The sequence below is a fragment of the Pelodiscus sinensis genome, chromosome 24, assembly GCF_049634645.1.
Source record: "Pelodiscus sinensis isolate JC-2024 chromosome 24, ASM4963464v1, whole genome shotgun sequence".
In the NCBI taxonomy this organism is placed as follows: domain Eukaryota; kingdom Metazoa; phylum Chordata; order Testudines; family Trionychidae; genus Pelodiscus; species Pelodiscus sinensis.
In genome coordinates, this window is record NC_134734.1 from 511,497 (window position 1) to 529,109 (window position 17,613).

The 17,613-nt window shown below is 53.6% G+C and overlaps 1 protein-coding gene across 1 annotated transcript; it reads left to right on the forward strand.

Moving 5' to 3' along the window:
- Positions 1-1,029: 1,029 nt before the first annotated feature.
- LOC142819678 (uncharacterized) lies at positions 1,030-17,361 on the forward strand. Its single transcript, XM_075908206.1, has 7 exons — positions 1,030-1,072; positions 2,966-3,073; positions 6,136-6,258; positions 9,918-10,073; positions 10,783-10,920; positions 11,571-12,079; positions 15,125-17,361. The coding sequence occupies exons 1-7, from the start codon at positions 1,030-1,032 to the stop codon at positions 17,129-17,131; spliced, it is 3,084 nt and encodes a 1,027-aa protein (XP_075764321.1). The 3' UTR covers positions 17,132-17,361.
- Positions 17,362-17,613: the final 252 nt, after the last annotated feature.

The following is a 17,613-nucleotide window of genomic DNA, read 5'->3' on the forward strand; positions in this document are numbered from 1 at the left end:
TTCTGAAAGAAAATCGAAAGAACAGAGCTTTTTCTGACAGCGGTAAACCTCTGTCTACGAGAAAGAAGACATTTTGCGAAAGAGCTCTTTCAGAAAAAGGCGTGTGTGGAGGGGGAAGAGGGAGTTCTTTCACAAGAAGAGGAAAGAGGAAAAAACACAGGTGCCCTGGTGGCCACTCCGTCCATAGCACCCACAGCTTACATGCGAGAGAGCGTCCATTCAGTGTGGACACTCTGGGTGTGTCTAGACTACAGGGTTTTGTCGACAAAACTATACCTGCGTCCACACTGCCTTTGAGTTATGTCGACATAACGTCGACAGAACTCAGAAGTTTTGTCAACGTATGTAAACCTCATTCTACGAGGAATAATGCCTTTTGTCGACAGAGTTCTGTCGACAGAAGGCATTATTGCATGTACACTGCGTCCACACTGTTATGTTGACAAAGCGACTTGCTTTGTCGACAGAACTGGATGTAGTTTAGACACTCTTTGTCGACACAAGCTTTGTCAACAGTATCTGTCGACAAAACTTCTGTCAACAAAACCCTGTAGTCTAGACGTACCCTCTCTGTCGAAAAAGCAGATCACTTTTTTGATGCACTTTCACAGTGTGGATGGTCCCTTTCGGAAGAAGTTTCCCCGGAAGATCTCTTCGGAAAAAGCTTCTTCTGAAAGAAGCCTAAAGTCTAGACTAGCCACACACACCCCAGATTAGCACCCAAGCTGCCTGCAGGGAACATAAAACTGAACAGGGGGAGGATCAGGCCTGATGTGGGAGACGTCCCAGGTGATGAGAACGACTGTCAAAGGACGAAATTTCAGGGAGCGGGTTTCTGAGAGTATCAGGCGCAACTGGCCTGTTTTGTTTTCTTTTGCTTAGTGACTGACTTTGATCTGTCTGCCACTTGAAATCAAACTATAATGCTTAATGAAATTACATGTGATTGTTAACAGACCCCTTGAACAGAAGTCTTCCTTGGGGGGGATGAAAGCTGGGCTCGTCTCTTACGGTGATAAAGGGGGGAGAATGTTTGTACATGAGGAAGCTGGAGATGTTGTCTTAGCAGCAGGTAAAAAGGCAGGGAGATGGCCTCTGTGGTGTTTTCAGCCCAAGTGACAGTCTCAAGGGCGTCTCTGTGATCAAACCCATCACATCCCCACCCTTCCCCCCTTGCATACCTCACTCGTGCCCATATACCCGTTTTGCAATGGGATGCATCCAGGAGCCATCTCTTCCCAGTTGAGTCACTGGGCTCCGGAAGCGAATGTCACCCACTCTGGTCCCTCTGCTTACTCATAGGCAGGGTGGTGCTAATCTCCCTCTGGTTCCTTGAATAAGCCATTCCGCATTTCTGGCAATAGCTGGCTGGGTGCCCACAGTGGATCTCAAACGTGGGCTGAGCTGGTGACACCCGGGGAAGGGCAGGGCCCCTACATGGGTATTTATCAGTTGATAAGAGGTGGCTCTCGGGAGCAGGGATGAAATCTGCAGAGGTGACAGGCGCCGAGGTGAGTCGGGAACTCCAGAGAGACCTGGTCGGGGCGGGTTCGTGGGCAACGGGATGGCAGATGAAATTCAGGTTTGGTTGCGCGTTGGGGGATGGTGAGTTTGAAGCACCCAGGACTTGGCAGGTTCTAACTCAGCCGAGGGGAGCCAGGGAAGGGACATGAGTGTCCCCGGAGGAGGAGCCGTGCTCACCTCGGCTCGCCACGCCGCTGCAGAAGAGAAAAGCCAAAAAGGACATTCGGCTGCCAGAGGGGATGGAGAACTACATGGAAATACTGTGATGCCCTCTCCGGACTGGCAGGATTCTCTGGCCCTGGGGTGGGCAGTGCCAGTCGCCCCGTCTCAGAAGGGACAGCACAGATCTGGAGCCAATGAGAATAGGAGAGGAGAAAACTGGTCCAGGGCAGAGCCCTGCAGCCGGACTGGAATCCTGCAAGTACCACCGGCCCCGCTGCTATAGTCGTGGGAGCGGGAAAAGATCTTTGCTGTGGGGGTGGTGGGGTGGGATAGAAGAAGAGACTGTGGGGCCACGGGGGAATGCACATGACAGCAGCTTGTCAGAAATGGCAGCAGGAGAGAGCAAGTGTTTTCCTAAAGAAAAGTTTAAATGCTTAAATGTGAGAAGGGCATAGGAAGAGCGTTGAAGTCCGTCAGAACCGCAGTGAAATGACTTTTTACATGCAAGATTTCCTCTGTATTTTACTGGTAAAAATTATGTCTGACTTGTGTGTGTCTGTCTCTGTGTGTGTGTGTGTCTAGTATAATAATGAAACTAGTTTTTAAAGTAGAATGAAGGAATATGTCTCTCTTGTGGGATTAGAGAGCTAAGCTCTTTGCAGGTGGGAGTGAGGATAAAAATAGAAGAAACAGGGTGGGAGGGCGTAGGATTAAAATATAGTCCCATGCAGGGCTCTTCCTCCAGGATTCCCGTTCTGTTATTTGTGGGAGTATCTGAGGCATAATCCAGCAGGGAGAAATTCTTTGACCACAACTTTTCTTTTTCGAAAAGGGCACGGTGGGGGAAGCTGAAAATGTGTGCAAATTAGTGAAAAAAATTTAAAAAAAAAAACTTGAAAAAAGTGACATTTCCAGAATTCGACATTTCGATTTTTCCTCCTCTCAAGGTGGCTTTTCAGTATTGACTGCAACATTAAAAACGTATTTGAAACTGGTTGAATTATAAATACCAGACAATGAACCAGACCCCTATGTCGTTTGGCTTTTCAGTAAGATGAGAAATTTGGTCAACACAGATTATTTGTTAAGAGCCAGGTCGACGTTTTTAGAACTGCCAGGGAACCAGAAATCTGTATTTGCTCAGGTCTGTTGTTTGGTGTTACCCCCCCCCCCACCTCCCTCGTACTCCCCAATTTCGACTGCAATTCCCTTTCCTGTCTAATTTTGTCTTGACTCTCTCCTGCTCCCCTCCGGCAGAGCTCGCTCCACCAGCCGTGAGAAGGCTCCGTTCAACTCCCAGCCCAGCCCCAGGCTCCTCCCAGCACCATGGGGGTTTCCTCGCTCCTCTGCCTCCTCCCTGCTCTGCTAGCGACAGCCAGTGCCCAAGGTGAGTTGTGCGCGGCTGCAGCCACTTGACCCTCCTGGACTTCGACCCCTCGTGCCCCTCGGCTCTTTTGCCCTAAACATTCAATGTGTCTGTGTCACTTAGGACCCTTTCCCTGCCCTCCATCGTATCTACCTCTCCCCCTGGCTTAGCGTCATCTGCAAATTTGCTACAGTTCATCCCCTGATCCAGGTCATTAATGATGATTAGCCCTGTGGCACTTGGCAGACTAACAGAGGCAGAGAATCACGAGCTTTCCTCGGTAAAATCCACTTCATCAGAGGAGTTGGAGAGGCAATACAGAATCCAAGATAGATAACACAGCAAAACCAGTTACCTGTCCAATGTAGGATCTTTGTTAATGAAGCTAATTAAGTAGGCTGGGTGTGTCCATTGAAGTGAAAACGCAAATGTCAAAGGCAGGGGAAATCCCTTTGTAGTGGGTCAACCAGTTCAAATCAGTGTTCACCCCTGGGAGGCGGTGTCAAACATGCAAATGAATTCCAGTTACCAGCGTCCCTATGTAATTGCCTAGTGAGATGCCTTTGGAGAAGAACGGCTACTTGTAAATCCAGGACTGAGAGGCCCGGCAGGTTCCAGTGTTCCCACAGGTCCGGGTGTTTCCATTCCTGAGTCTGATTTGTCCCCTTGTTGCAGAGACTGTCCGGGGAGGCCACTGTCCGTGGCAGAGGGGCGTGGCTGGTGCTTCCCATCACTGGCCATTAGCCAGGCGATGCAGGTCTAGGAGCCCCTGCTGTGGAGGCTGATGCACCACGGCCTGTGGTGGTGCAGCTGGTGGAGATGTGTGGGCAGAGATGGCAATGGGGATTGTTGCAGGGGTGGGTCCCTGGGTGGGTGTGTCTGGTCTGTGGGGTGTGGCTGTGGAAAGGACTTGCTGCAGGTTGGTGAGTGTCGGAGGCAGGGTTGGCCTGTCTCCAAGGCCTCCCTGCCCAGCCTGGCTAAGAGCCATTGATGGGAAGCATTAATCAGAGGTAACAGTACTGTGGGCACGTTCCCATTATAAGAAGGAAAACTCTTGCGCCAAGTGATGGTAGGCTGTAGATTGCTATAAGGGTTTAAGCTGAGGGGCTGTAGGGAATGACTTACGGTTTTCTGCTCTTCTCCTTGTTGGGCCTGTCTTTAAACAGGGGACTTCGGGGTACTTGTCTGGGTCTGTCTGTTTCCTCATTTCCCCAGGCGGGTATTTAAGTTTTAAGGATGCCTGATAGAAATCCAGTGGGTGTTCATCTCTGTCTCTGGGTTGGAGCGGAGCCGGTTGTATCTTAGGGCCTGGCTGTAGACAACGGATCACATGTTGCATCCTGGGTGGAAGCTAGAGCCATGTGGGTAAGAACAGGGGGCAGTAGGTTTCCGGTACAGGATGGCATTCATGTGACCATCATATAATTGTGCTGCAGTGCCAAGGAAGTGGGTCTCTTGTGTGGATTGGCCCATGTTGAGGTAGATGTTGAGGTTGAGATTGTTGAAATCCCGCTGGAATTCTTCAAGGGTCCCCGTCACATAGATGCAGATGATGAAGATGTCGTCAATGTACTGCAAGTAGAGGAGGGTGCCAGGGGACGGAGGAAACGTTCGAGGTCAGCCGTAACGATGTCGGCAGATTGTGGGGCCGTGCGGGTGCCCAGGGCTGTGCCGCCGACTGGAAGCTTTAAAATGTCCCCAAACGGGAAATAGCTGTGGGGGAGGGCAAAGTCACATAGCTCCACCGCCAGGTGAACCGGGGCCTCATCCGGGAGAGTGTTCCCGACAGGCTGTCGTACGTCCTCGTGGGGAACGGTGGTGTAAGGAGATTCTACAGCCACGGGGGCCAGGCTGGTGTGTTCAGGGAGATCACTGAAGCGCTGCAGTTCCCCCAGGAAGGGGAAGGCAGCGAGGAGCACTGGTGACAGAACCGGATAACCCTGCTGTAAGGGGGCTGATGCCTGAGTTAATGGGCTGTCTGGGATTTCCAGGTTTATGGATCATGGGTAGCTGATGGAATACCCATGCTCAAGGGCCTGGTGGGGTGTTTGGGTAGATTTGGTTCATAGTTGTTGGCAGGGAGTTTCTCAAGTGGCTGGGAATTTCCTTAGGTATTCCTGAGTGGGTCAGGGGAAAGAGGCCTGTGGACTGTGAGGTGGGTGAGTTGTCTGGCAGCCTCCTGTTTGTAATCTGACCTGTTCATGACGACTACAGCAGCCCCTTTGGGTTGTAATGTCAGAGCGGCTGTTGAGGCTGTGCACAGCAGCATTCTGCAACGCTGGTTATGGGACGTTGTTTGCTTACAATGCCAACCTAGGCCTGCTTGCGGAAGCTCCCCCTAGAGAGGTGCCAATTCTAATTTTGACTGCCAGGAGGGGTCCCAGTAGAACTGTTCTTGTGGGGTTGGTCAGAGGGATCCTGTGGCTCAGGGCAATGTTCAGGGGTGTGTTGAAACACGATGACGTCGAACAAAACCGGCCCTAGGTCTGACTCTGCTTGATACTGGCAGCTCACTAGACACCGAGCTGCTGATTGCTAGTGGCTGAGCCCAACGATCCCCCTTACACTCCATTCATCCACTCCGCACCTCTTCACCTGTTGGGCGGGACACGGTACCAAAATCAACATAGATGACGTCCACCGCCTGCCCCGTGGCCAGAGCCAGTTACCTCAGCACGGAAGCCAGGCAGGCTGGTCAGGCAGGACTTGGCCTTGGGAATCCATGTTGGCTGTTCCTGATCACTTGCCTCCCCTCCAAGAGTTTCCAAATGGATTCCCTGAGGATCCCCTCCATGATTTTCCTGGGGGCTGAGGGGAGGCTGGCCGGTCTGTGGTTCCATGGATTGTCCTCCAGACTCTTTCTAAAGAGGGGCACCACATTTGCCTATTTCCAGTTGTCTAGGACCTCCCCCAACTGGCCTGGGAACTGCAGCAACCCTGGCATTGAAACTGTGGAGTTCCGGAGTGTCGGGCCCATTCTCCTCTCGGCTTGTTTGGAGCAGGGGGAGGGTCGGGCTCAGGGACGTGTCCGAGCTGACACCGTTACCCCAGTAAGAAGGAAACACTCGCTCTTCTCTCTCCAGCGGGGACCCTGACATGCAGTGTGTGCTTGGGCCCAACGGAGGCCTGCGATGTGGCTCCAGGGACCTGCCAAGACGACCCGGCGACGGGCGGCTGCCTCTCCGTGGCAGAAGAAATTTCCCTGAGTAGGTGACGTTGCCTTCACCCCGGCACATCTTACCCTGCCTCTGTCCCCACCCCCACTACCAGAGCCAGCCCAACACCGCCCCTCCCGGGGCCCCGGCACCCGGCACAGCACACTCCGGCTGGGCACAGAGCTGGGTCGATTCCGGCACCGTTCCAGTCTCTGACGCAGTGACTGGCAGGCCAGGCGGTCTGGAGGCCTGGCCCCACTGGTCAGTTGCAAAGCTCCCATCGACTTCAGGGGGTTGATTTCACCCCTGGGTGCTACTGATGGGATTTCATCCATTGGCCTCTCAACTCCACCCGGGCCGGCTGCGCGGTGAAGCTGCGCCGGGAGAAACGCACTTTCTGAGGGGAGTGGAAAAGGAGACGGGGGAGGGGATCCTGGGTTCCCTGTTGGCTGCTCCCAAAGCCCATGTGATGCCCTGGGTCACCCGCCCAGGCCTGGGGTCCTTCCTCACATGCTTTTTGCCTGTTCTTAGCGTGTCAAGTCAAGATCTTTTCCCCCTTCGACTCGGAAATGCCAAACAAACCTTCTCCCTGTTCAACTCCCCAGTGCCTCAGGCCAGTGGATTCACCAGTTCCCTTCAGTTCCCGCAGTTTGTCCTTTGATGTGGGAACCCGAGTTACAGACCCAGTTCGGTTCATCCTGCCACTGACCTAACGGGATTTACCCTTCCACTTCCCCTGTAGGAATGATGCGCAGCCCCCACAAGCTTTATCAGGATCGGTCGTTATCCAGCCACATGTCTGCCGACCTACTTATTCCCAAACACGCCCACCCACCTGCCGGCCTCTGACCACACTCAGGACATTTTCCCAGCACAGTCCCCAAAGAATCATAGAATCACAGAATCATAGAATACTAGGACTGGAAGGGACCTCGAGAGGTCACCGAGTCCAGTCCCCTGCCCTCACGGCAGGACCAAATACTGTCTAGACCAGCCCTGATAGACATTTATCTAACCTGCTCTTAAATATCTCCAGAGATGGGGATTCCACAACCTCCCTGGGCAACTTATTCCAGTGTTTGACCACCCTGACAGTTAGGAACTTTTTCCTAACGTCCAACCTAAACCTCCCTTGCTGCAGTTTAAGCCCCTTGCTTCTTGCTCTATCCTCAGAGGCCAAGATGAACAAGTTTTCTCCCTTCGCCTTGTGACACCCTCTCATGTCCCCCCTCAGTCTTCTCTTTTCTAAACTAAACAAGCCCAGTTCCCTCAGCCTTCCCTCATAGCTCATGTTCTCTAGACCTTTCATCATTCTTATCGCTCTTCTCTGGACCCTCCCCAATTTCTCCACATCTTTCTTGAAATGTGGTGCCCAGAACTGGACACAATCCTCCAACTGAGGCCTAACCAGCGCAGAGTAGAGCGGAAGAATGACTCCTCGTGTCTTGCTCACAACACACCTGTTAATGCAGCCCAGAATCATGTTTGCTTTCTTTGCAACAGCATCACACTGCTGACTCATATTCAACTTGTGGTCCACTATAACCCCTAGATCCCTTTCTGCCGTACTCCTTCCTAGACGGTCGCTTCCCATTCTGTATGTGTGAAACTGATTGTTCCTTCCTAAGTAGAGCACTTTGTATTTGTCTTTAGTAAACCTGATCCTGTTTACTTCAGACCATTTCTCCAATATGTCCAGATCATTTTGAATTATGACCCTATCCTCCAGAGCACTCGCAACCCCTCCCAGCTTGGTATCATCTACAAACTTAATAAGCATACATTCTATGCCAATATCTAAATCGTTGATGACGATATTGAACAGAGACGGTCCCAAAACAGACCCCTGCGGAACCCCACTTGTTATGCCTTTCCAGGAGGATTGTGAACCATGAATAACTACTCTCTGAGTATGGTTATCCAGCCAGGTATGCACCCACCTTAGAGTAGCCCCATCTAAGTTGTATTTCCCTAGTTTATTGATAAAAATAACAAGCAAGATCGTATCAAACACCTTACTAAAGTCTAGGAATACCATGTCCACCACTTCTCCCTTATCCACAAGACTCGTTATCCTATCAAAGAAAGCGATCAGATTGGTTTGACATGATTTGTTCTTTACAAATCCATGCTGGCTGTTCCCTATCACCTTGCCACCTTCCAAGTGTTTACAGATTATTTCCTTAATTACTTGCTCCATTATCTTCCCTGGCACAGAAGTTAAACTGGTCCGTAGTTTCCTGGGTTGTTCTTATTTCCCTTTTTATAGATGGGCACTAGATTTGCCCTTTTCCAGTCCTCTGGAATCTCTCCTGTCTCCCATGATTTCCCAAAGATGATAGCTAGAGGCTCAGATACCTCCTCTATCAGCTCCTTGAGTATTCTAGGATGCATTTCATCAGGCCCTGGTGACTTGCAGGCATCTAATTTTTCTAGGTGATTTTTAACTTGTTCTTTTTTTACTTTATCTTCTGAAACCACCCCCTTTCCCACTAGCATTCCCTATGTTAGGCATTCCTTCATCAGACTTCTCAGTGAAGACCGAAACAAAAAAGTCATTGAGCATCTCTGCCATTTCCAAGTTTCCTGTTACTGTTTCTTCCTCCTCTCTGACCAGTGGTCCTACCCCATCCTTGGTCTTCCTCTTGCTTCTAATGTATTTATAAAAGGTCTTCTTGTTTCCCTTTATTCCTGTAGCTAGTTTGATCTCATTTTGTGCCTTTGCCTTTCTAACCTTGCCCCTGCATTCCTGTGTTGTTTGCCTATATTCATCCTTTGTAATTTGTCCTACTTTCCATTTTTTATATGACTCCTTTTTTATTTTTAGATCATGCAAGATCTCGTGGTTAAGCCAAGGCAGTCTTTTGCCATATTTTCTATGTTTCCGACGCAGTGGAATAGCTTGCTTTTGGGCCCTTAATAATGTCCCTTTGAAAAACTGCCAACTCTCCTCAGTTGTTTTTCCCCTCAGTCTTGACTCCCATGGGACCTTACCTATCATCTCTCTGAGTTTACCAAAATCCGCCTTCCTGAAATCCATTGTCTCTATTTTGCCGTTCTCCCTTTGACCCTTCTTTAGGATCGTGAACTCTATGATTTCATGATCACTTTCACCCAAGCTGCCTTCCACTTTCAAATTCTCAACCAGTTCCTTCCTATATGTTAAAATCAAATCTAGAACAGCTTCCTCCCGGTAGCTTTTTCAACCTTCTGAAATAAAAAGTTGTCTCCAATGCAGACTTGTTGGATAGTCTGTGCCCCGCTGTGTTATTTCCCCAATATATATCTGGATAGTTGAAGTCCCCCATCACCACCAGATCTTGGGCTTTGGATGATTTTGTTAGTTGTTTAAAAAAAGCCTCATCTACCTCTTCTACGTGGGAGGTGGCCTGTAGTAGATTCCTAGCATGACATCACAATGGGTTTATTCAAATTCCCAAACTCAGGCTCTGGCCTCACTGCGATTAATGTGGCCGTGATGCAATATTTAACGCTCATTGTACCCTACTTTCCACATACAAATCTTTTAGCTTCAGCTTGGCTGACCTAGTGTGGGGTGAAGTGTAGGTCTGGGCTCCTCTTGAGCACCTTGAATTGAGCACCCCAAGATCCCAGCAGACACACAATGAGGTGAAATCCCCTCCCAGCTCCCACCCAAGGGTCCCTCCCAGCCTCACATTTTCTGTTTTGCTTTTCTGTATGTGACAAAGACGGGACGAAGCAAAAGTTCTTCTCCAAGCAATGTCTCAGCGACTATAACGGTGACATAAATGGACCCATCTCTTTCACCGTGGGAAACGGCCAGTACGTGAGGATCAATGTCCTACAATGCAACACAGATTTGTGCAACTCGGCCGCACCTCAAGGTACGTTGGGTCTGTTTGTTTTGTCCTTATTTTAGGGCACAGCCACATGAACAATTAGAGGGTGGTGAGCTGGGTGAGACTCTAGCTCTGCATGTGCCCCTGCTGATGCACATGGGTCGGCGGGAGGAGCACTTTGGAAGGGCATTAGTTCAAAGAACAATAATAAACGGCATCAATGTGTCAGTTGGGTGCACGTGGACAGCTAGGTCATGGAACTGACAGAGGGAACAGTCACACTGCAGCTGCTCCGCACACCCCATCCCCCTTGCTACAGCTAGACTGTTCGTGTGGACGAGCCCCGGAAAAATTGTGTTTGTTCCCGTTTCTCCCCGTTATTGCCCAAAATTCCATGTACTCACATGTCATTTCTGTCTCCAGTGAAATCCTTGTAGCTGGCGGGTCTCCAAGCAGGGGTAGAACAGTCGGGGTCTGATCGCAATCAGACGGGTGGGGCTACAGGCAAGGAAGGAGCAGCTGTTGGGACAGGTTCAAATCTAAACTTCCTGGCCCCTATCGGCTCCCCCTTCACTCTCGCTGGGATCTAGAACTGAGCCAGTGCGGGCGTCACCGACTGTTGTGTCCCAGACAGACGGAGAAATGCCCCCGGCTGCAGGGAGGGGCCTGCACATGCTCGGCGAGGCAGGGCCCGGGCCCCAGCTGGGACGAGGTTTAACCCACCCTGTAACCGTCTCTCTATCTCGGTTCTCAGTGACCCCGGACACCACCCCGAACGGGCGGCAGTGCCCAACCTGCTTTGCTCTGAACTCCCCTACCTGCGACAGCCAAGTCACCCCCTGCACAGGGCTGGAGACTTATTGCCTGGATTCCACTGGCGAGCTGAGCCAAGGTACATTCTGCCAGCTGGACACAGGGGAGGGAGTCTAGGGGGAGCCCAGGAATGTCCCGGCCCAGGAGGACCCCAGAGATCTGGTGGGACACGGAGTCTGTGTGGAGCCCTGGGTGGGTGGGGTGACCAAGAGGAGTTTTGGCTGGAGGGAAGGAGAGAGGAATTGGGACGTATCCCTCCCGCAGACATTGCTGCCCTGCTCCGGGGCTGATGACAGCGGGGGACTTGCCAGGGGAAGGGTTGTGACGTCAGGTATGCAGAGCTCAATAAGGCAGCTCCTGTTTTAAGTGTGTCCAGGGTGCCTCGATTTCTGTGGGGGTTATAATATAACTGATCGGAAGGGGACAAGGGCTGCCGGGGACAGGGAGTGCCGGCGTGTTCCCCAGGGGTGCTACGAGCTGTTGAAGGAGCCGTCCTGGCCATGGGTGCATTCCTAATCTCAGCACCAGGCTTCTGTGGGTCGTGAGGGAGGCAAGAGGGTGCCAGGCGCCTGCTCTACCATGGCCTGGTGCAGCCAGAGCAGGCAGACCCCCAGGTGGGAGGGAAGAGGACGCAGAGAGGGAGGCGCTAGGTGGCGGAGAAAAAGAGGAGGGGGCAGAGAAGGACCCGGAGCGACTCGCCCCTAAAAACAGGCCAAATTTCACAAACAGGTTCATCTTCCTCACCGTTTGCTGCAAAGGGCTGCGCGTCGGCGTCTGCGCAGGAGATTAAACCTGGAACCACCCTGGCAGCAACAGGCTACACCCTCACATTCCTGGCGGGGTCCTCTGCTCCTGGAGAGAGAATAACCCTCAGCAGCCCGATTCCAATTGGCAACCGCCAAGGAGACACGCCCAGCGCCGCTGCTGCTTCCACCGCCCCCGGCACCCGTCCTGCTATCACCACCCCCGGCACCCGTCCTGCTATCAACACCCCCGGAACCCGTCCTGCTATCACCACCCCCGGCACCCGTCCTTCTATCACCACCACCGCCGTCCCTATTACCACCACGACCCCTGTCCCTCTTGTTACCACCACTACCACCGTCCCTCTTGATACCACCACCACCGCTGTCCCTCTTGATACCACCACCACCGCCGTCCCTCTTGATACCACCACCACCGCCGTCCCTCTTGATACCACCACCACCCCTGTCCCTCTTGTTACCACCACTACCACCGTCCCTCTTGATACCACCACCACCGCCGTCCCTCTTGATACCACCACCACCGCCGTCCCTCTTGATACCACCACTACCACCGTCCCTCTTGATACCACCACTACCACCGTCCCTCTTGATACCACCACCACCACCGTCCCTCTTGATACCACCACTACCGCCGTCCATCTTGATACCACCACCACCCCTGTCCCTCTTGATACCACCACCACCGCCGTCCCTCTTGATACCACCACCACCGCCGTCCCTCTTGATACCACCACCACCGCCCCTCTTGATACCACCACCACCGCCCCTCTTGATACCACCACCACCCCTACCCCTCTTGATACCACCACGACCCCTGTCCCTCTTGTTACCACCACTACCACCGTCCCTCTTGATACCACCACCACCACCATCCCTCTTGATACCACCACCACCGCCGTCCCTCTTGATACCACCACTACCCCTGTCCCTCTTGATACCACCACTACCCCTGTCCCTCTTGATACCACCACCATCCCTCTTGATACCACCACTACCACCGTCCCTCTTGATACCACCACCACCACCGTCCCTCTTGATACCACCACTACCACCGTCCCTCTTGATACCACCACCACCACCGTCCCTCTTGATACCACCACCACCGCCCTCCCTCTTGTTACCACCACTACCACCGTCCCTCTTGATACCACCACCACCGCCGTCCCTCTTGATACCACCACTACCGCCGTCCCTCTTGATACCACCACCACCGCCGTCCCTCTTGATACCACCACCACCACCGTCCCTCTTGATACCACCACCACCACCGTCCCTCTTGATACCACCACTACCCCTGTCCCTCTTGATACCACCACTACCACCGTCCCTCTTGATACCACCACCACCCCTGTCCCTCTTGATACCACCACCACCGCCGTCCCTCTTGATACCACCACCACCGCCCCTCTTGATACCACCACCACCCCTACCCCTCTTGATACCACCACGACCCCTGTCCCTCTTGTTACCACCACTACCACCATCCCTCTTGATACCACCACCACCACCGTCCCTCTTGATACCACCACCACCGCCGTCCCTCTTGATACCACCACCACTGCCGTCCCTCTTGATACCACCACTACCCCTGTCCCTCTTGATACCACCACCACCACCGTCCCTCTTGATACCACCACTACCACCGTCCCTCTTGATACCACCACCACCACCGTCCCTCTTGATACCACCACTACCACCGTCCCTCTTGATACCACCACTACCACCGTCCCTCTTGATACCACCACCACCCCTGTCCCTCTTGATACCACCACTACCCCTGTCCCTCTTGATACCACCACCACCACCGTCCCTCTTGATACCACCACCACCACAGTCCCTCTTGATACCACCACTACCACCGTCCCTCTTGATACCACCACCACCCCTGTCCCTCTTGATACCACCACTACCGCCGTCTCTCTTGATACCACCACCACCGCCGTCCCTCTTGATACCACCACCACCGCCGTGCCTCTTGATACCACCACGACCCCTGTCCCTCTTGATACCACCACTACCGCCGTCCCTCTTGATACCACCACTACCCCTGTCCCTCTTGATACCACCACCACCGCCGTCCCTCTTGATACCACCACTACTGCCGTCCCTCTTGATACCACCACCACCGCCGTCCCTCTTGATACCACCACTACCCCTGTGCCTCTTGATACCACCACCACCACCACCGTCCCTCTTGATACCACCACTACCACCGTCCCTCTTGATACCACCACCACCCCTGTCCCTCTTGATACCACCACTACCACCGTCCCTCTTGATACCACCACTACCACCGTCCCTCTTGATACCACCACCACCGCCGTCCCTCTTGATACCACCACCACCGCCGTCCCTCTTGATACCACCATGACCCCTGTCCCTCTTGATACCACCACTACCGCCGTCCCTCTTGATACCACCACTACCCCTGTCCCTCTTGATACCACCACCACCGTCCCTCTTGATACCACCACCACCACCGTCCCTCTTGATACCACCACTACTGCCGTCCCTCTTGATACCACCACCACCGCCCTCCCTCTTGATACCACCACCACCCCTGTCCCTCTTGATACCACCACTACCCCTGTGCCTCTTGATACCACCACCACCACCGTCCCTCTTGATACCACCACCACTCCTGTCCCTCTTGATACCACCACTACCGCCGTCTCTCTTGATACCACAACCACCGCCGTCCCTCTTGATACCACCACTACCCCTGTCCCTCTTGATACCACCACCACCGCCGTCCCTCTTGATACCACCACTACCACCGTCCCTCTTGATACCACCACCACCGCCGTCCCTCTTGATACCACCACCACCGCCGTCCCTCTTGATACCACCACTACCCCTGTCCCTCTTGATACCACCACCACCACCGTCCCTCTTGATACCACCACCACTGCCGTCCCTCTTGATACCACCACTACCGCCGTCCCTCTTGATACCACCACGACCCCTGTCCCTCTTGATACCACCACTACCGCCATCCCTCTTGATACCACCACTACCCCTGTCCCTCTTGATACCACCACTACCCCTGTCCCTCTTGATACCACCACCACCGTCCCTCTTGATACCACCACCACTCCTGTCCCTCTTGATACCACCACTACCGCCGTCTCTCTTGATACCACAACCACCGCCGTCCCTCTTGATACCACCACTACCCCTGTCCCTCTTGATACCACCACCACCGCCGTCCCTTTTGATACCACCACTACCCCTGTCCCTCTTGATACCACCACCACCACCGTCCCTCTTGATACCACCACCACTGCCGTCCCTCTTGATACCACCACTACCGCCGTCCCTCTTGATACCACCACGACCCCTGTCTCTCTTGATACCACCACTACCGCCATCCCTCTTGATACCACCACCACCGCCGTCCCTCTTGATACCACCACCAGCGCCGTCCCTCTTGATACCACCACCAGCGCCGTCCCTCTTGATACCACCACTACCCCTGTCCCTCTTGATACCACCACCACCACCGTCCCTCTTGATACCACCACTACCCCTGTCCCTCTTGATACCACCACCACCGCCGTCCCTCTTGATACCACCACCACCCCTGTCCCTCTTGATACCACCACTACCCCTGTCCCTCTTGATACCACCACCACCACCACCGTCCCTCTTGATACCACCACCACCACCGTGCCTCTTGATACCACCACGACCCCTGTCCCTCTTGATACCACCACTACCGCCGTCCCTCTTGATACCACCACCACCACCGTCCCTCTTGATATCACCACTACCCCTGTCCCTCTTGATACCACCATCACCGCCGTTCCTCTTGATACCACCACTACCCCTGTCCCTCTTGATACCACCACCACCACCGTTCCTCTTGATACCACCACTACCACTGTCCCTCTTGATACCACCACCACCGCAGTGTCTCTTGATACCACAACCACCGCCGTCCCTCTTGATACCACCACTACCCCTGTCCCTCTTGATATCACCACCACCGCCGTCCCTCTTGATACCACCACCACCGCCCTCCCTCTTGATACCACCACCACCCCTGTCCCTCTTGATACCACCACTACCCATGTCCCTCTGGATACCACCACCAGCACCGTCCCTCTTGATACCACCACCACCACCGTCCCTCTTGATATTACCACCACCCCTGTCCCTCTTGATACCACCACCACCACCGTCCCTCTTGATACCACCACCACCCCTGTCCCTCTTGATACCACCACCACCCCTGTCCCTCTTGATACCACCTCCACCGCCGTCCCTCTTGATACCACCACAACCCCTGTCCCTCTTGATACCACCACCACCCCTGTCCCTCTTGATACCACCACCACCGCCGTCCCTCTTGATACCACCACAACCCCTGTCCCTCTTGATACCACCACAACCCCTGTCCCTCTTGATACCACCACCACCGCCGTCCCTCTTGATACCACCACCACCGCCGTCCCTCTTGATACCACCACTACCCCTGTCCCTCTTGATACCACTACCACCGCCGTCCCTCTTGATACCACCACCACCGCCGTTCCTAGTGATACCACCACCACCCCCATCCCTGTTGATACCACCACTACCACCGTCCCTCTTGATACCACCACTACCACCGTCCCTCTTGATACCACCACCACCCCCATCCCTGTTGATACCACCACCACCGCTGTCCCTGGTGGTACCACCACCACCGTCTCTGATGATACCACCACCACCGCCGTCCCTCTTGATACCACCACCACCGCCGTCCCTCTTGATACCACCACTACCCCTGTCCCTCTTGATACCACTACCACCGCCGTCCCTCTTGATACCACCACCACCGCCGTTCCTAGTGATACCACCACCACCCCCATCCCTGTTGATACCACCACTACCACCGTCCCTCTTGATACCACCACTACCACCGTCCCTCTTGATACCACCACCACCCCCATCCCTGTTGATACCACCACCACCGCTGTCCCTGGTGGTACCACCACCACCGTCTCTGATGATACCACCACCACCCCTGTCCCTTCTGATACCACCACCACCGCTGTTGCTTCTGATTCCACCTCTACCCCCACCACTACCACTCCAGAAATAACCACCCCTACTACTCTGCAAACCACCACTCCCACCCCCAAGGCTACTGCTCCAGAAATAACCACCACCACCACTAACACTCTGGAAGCCAGCACTCCCACTCCCACCCCCACCCCCACCACTATCACTCCAGAAACAACCACCTCCATGACCACTAGTACCACCACCCTCATTTCTCCTACTACCATCTCAACCACTCGCTACTCAACCACCCCTAGCACCTCCACTGGAACGACTGTCACCACCGGTCATACTACAACAACCACTTCCAAAGCAACCACTACCTCTAAAACAACGCCCACTCCCAAACCAATCACTGTTAGCAAAACAACAGCTGACCCCATCTGTGGAGCTAGCCCAGCGCTGGGGAAATTCTCGTTTGTCCTCCCCCTGCCTCTCCTTGCTGGGATCCTGCTGGTGAAACTGATCTCTTGATCCCCTGCTGTATGGGCCACACAGCACCTGATGCCTGCAAATGAAGGTCTGAAATCTGAGCTGCTCCCTCTCCCAGGGCTCTCCGTGGAGCAGTGGCAATGCCAATGGGATGCTCTATCACCATGTGGTGATGGGTACTCGGGTGTGTGTCTGCGCTGGTACCTCACTACTGACTGGAATCTCTCTGGGCTTTTTCAAATTCACTGAATAAACCAGGATTGGAAATAGAATCCCCCGGTGTGTTATGTCCCAGTTGCCGGCCTTAGACTGGTGCACAGCCAGACACATTAACCACAGAAGAGTTTATTTGTCTTTCTGGGTGCGTGTTTCCCTAGATCCCTATATCCCCCACTCGGCATGTTTGTGACACAGCTGCACTGCCCACCCACTGTTCCCAGCCTGTGCTGCCGGATCAGTGACATCTCCTAGGCCTCTCTGCAGGAGGGTGGCACAAACATTAATGATTTGGTGTCCACTGATGT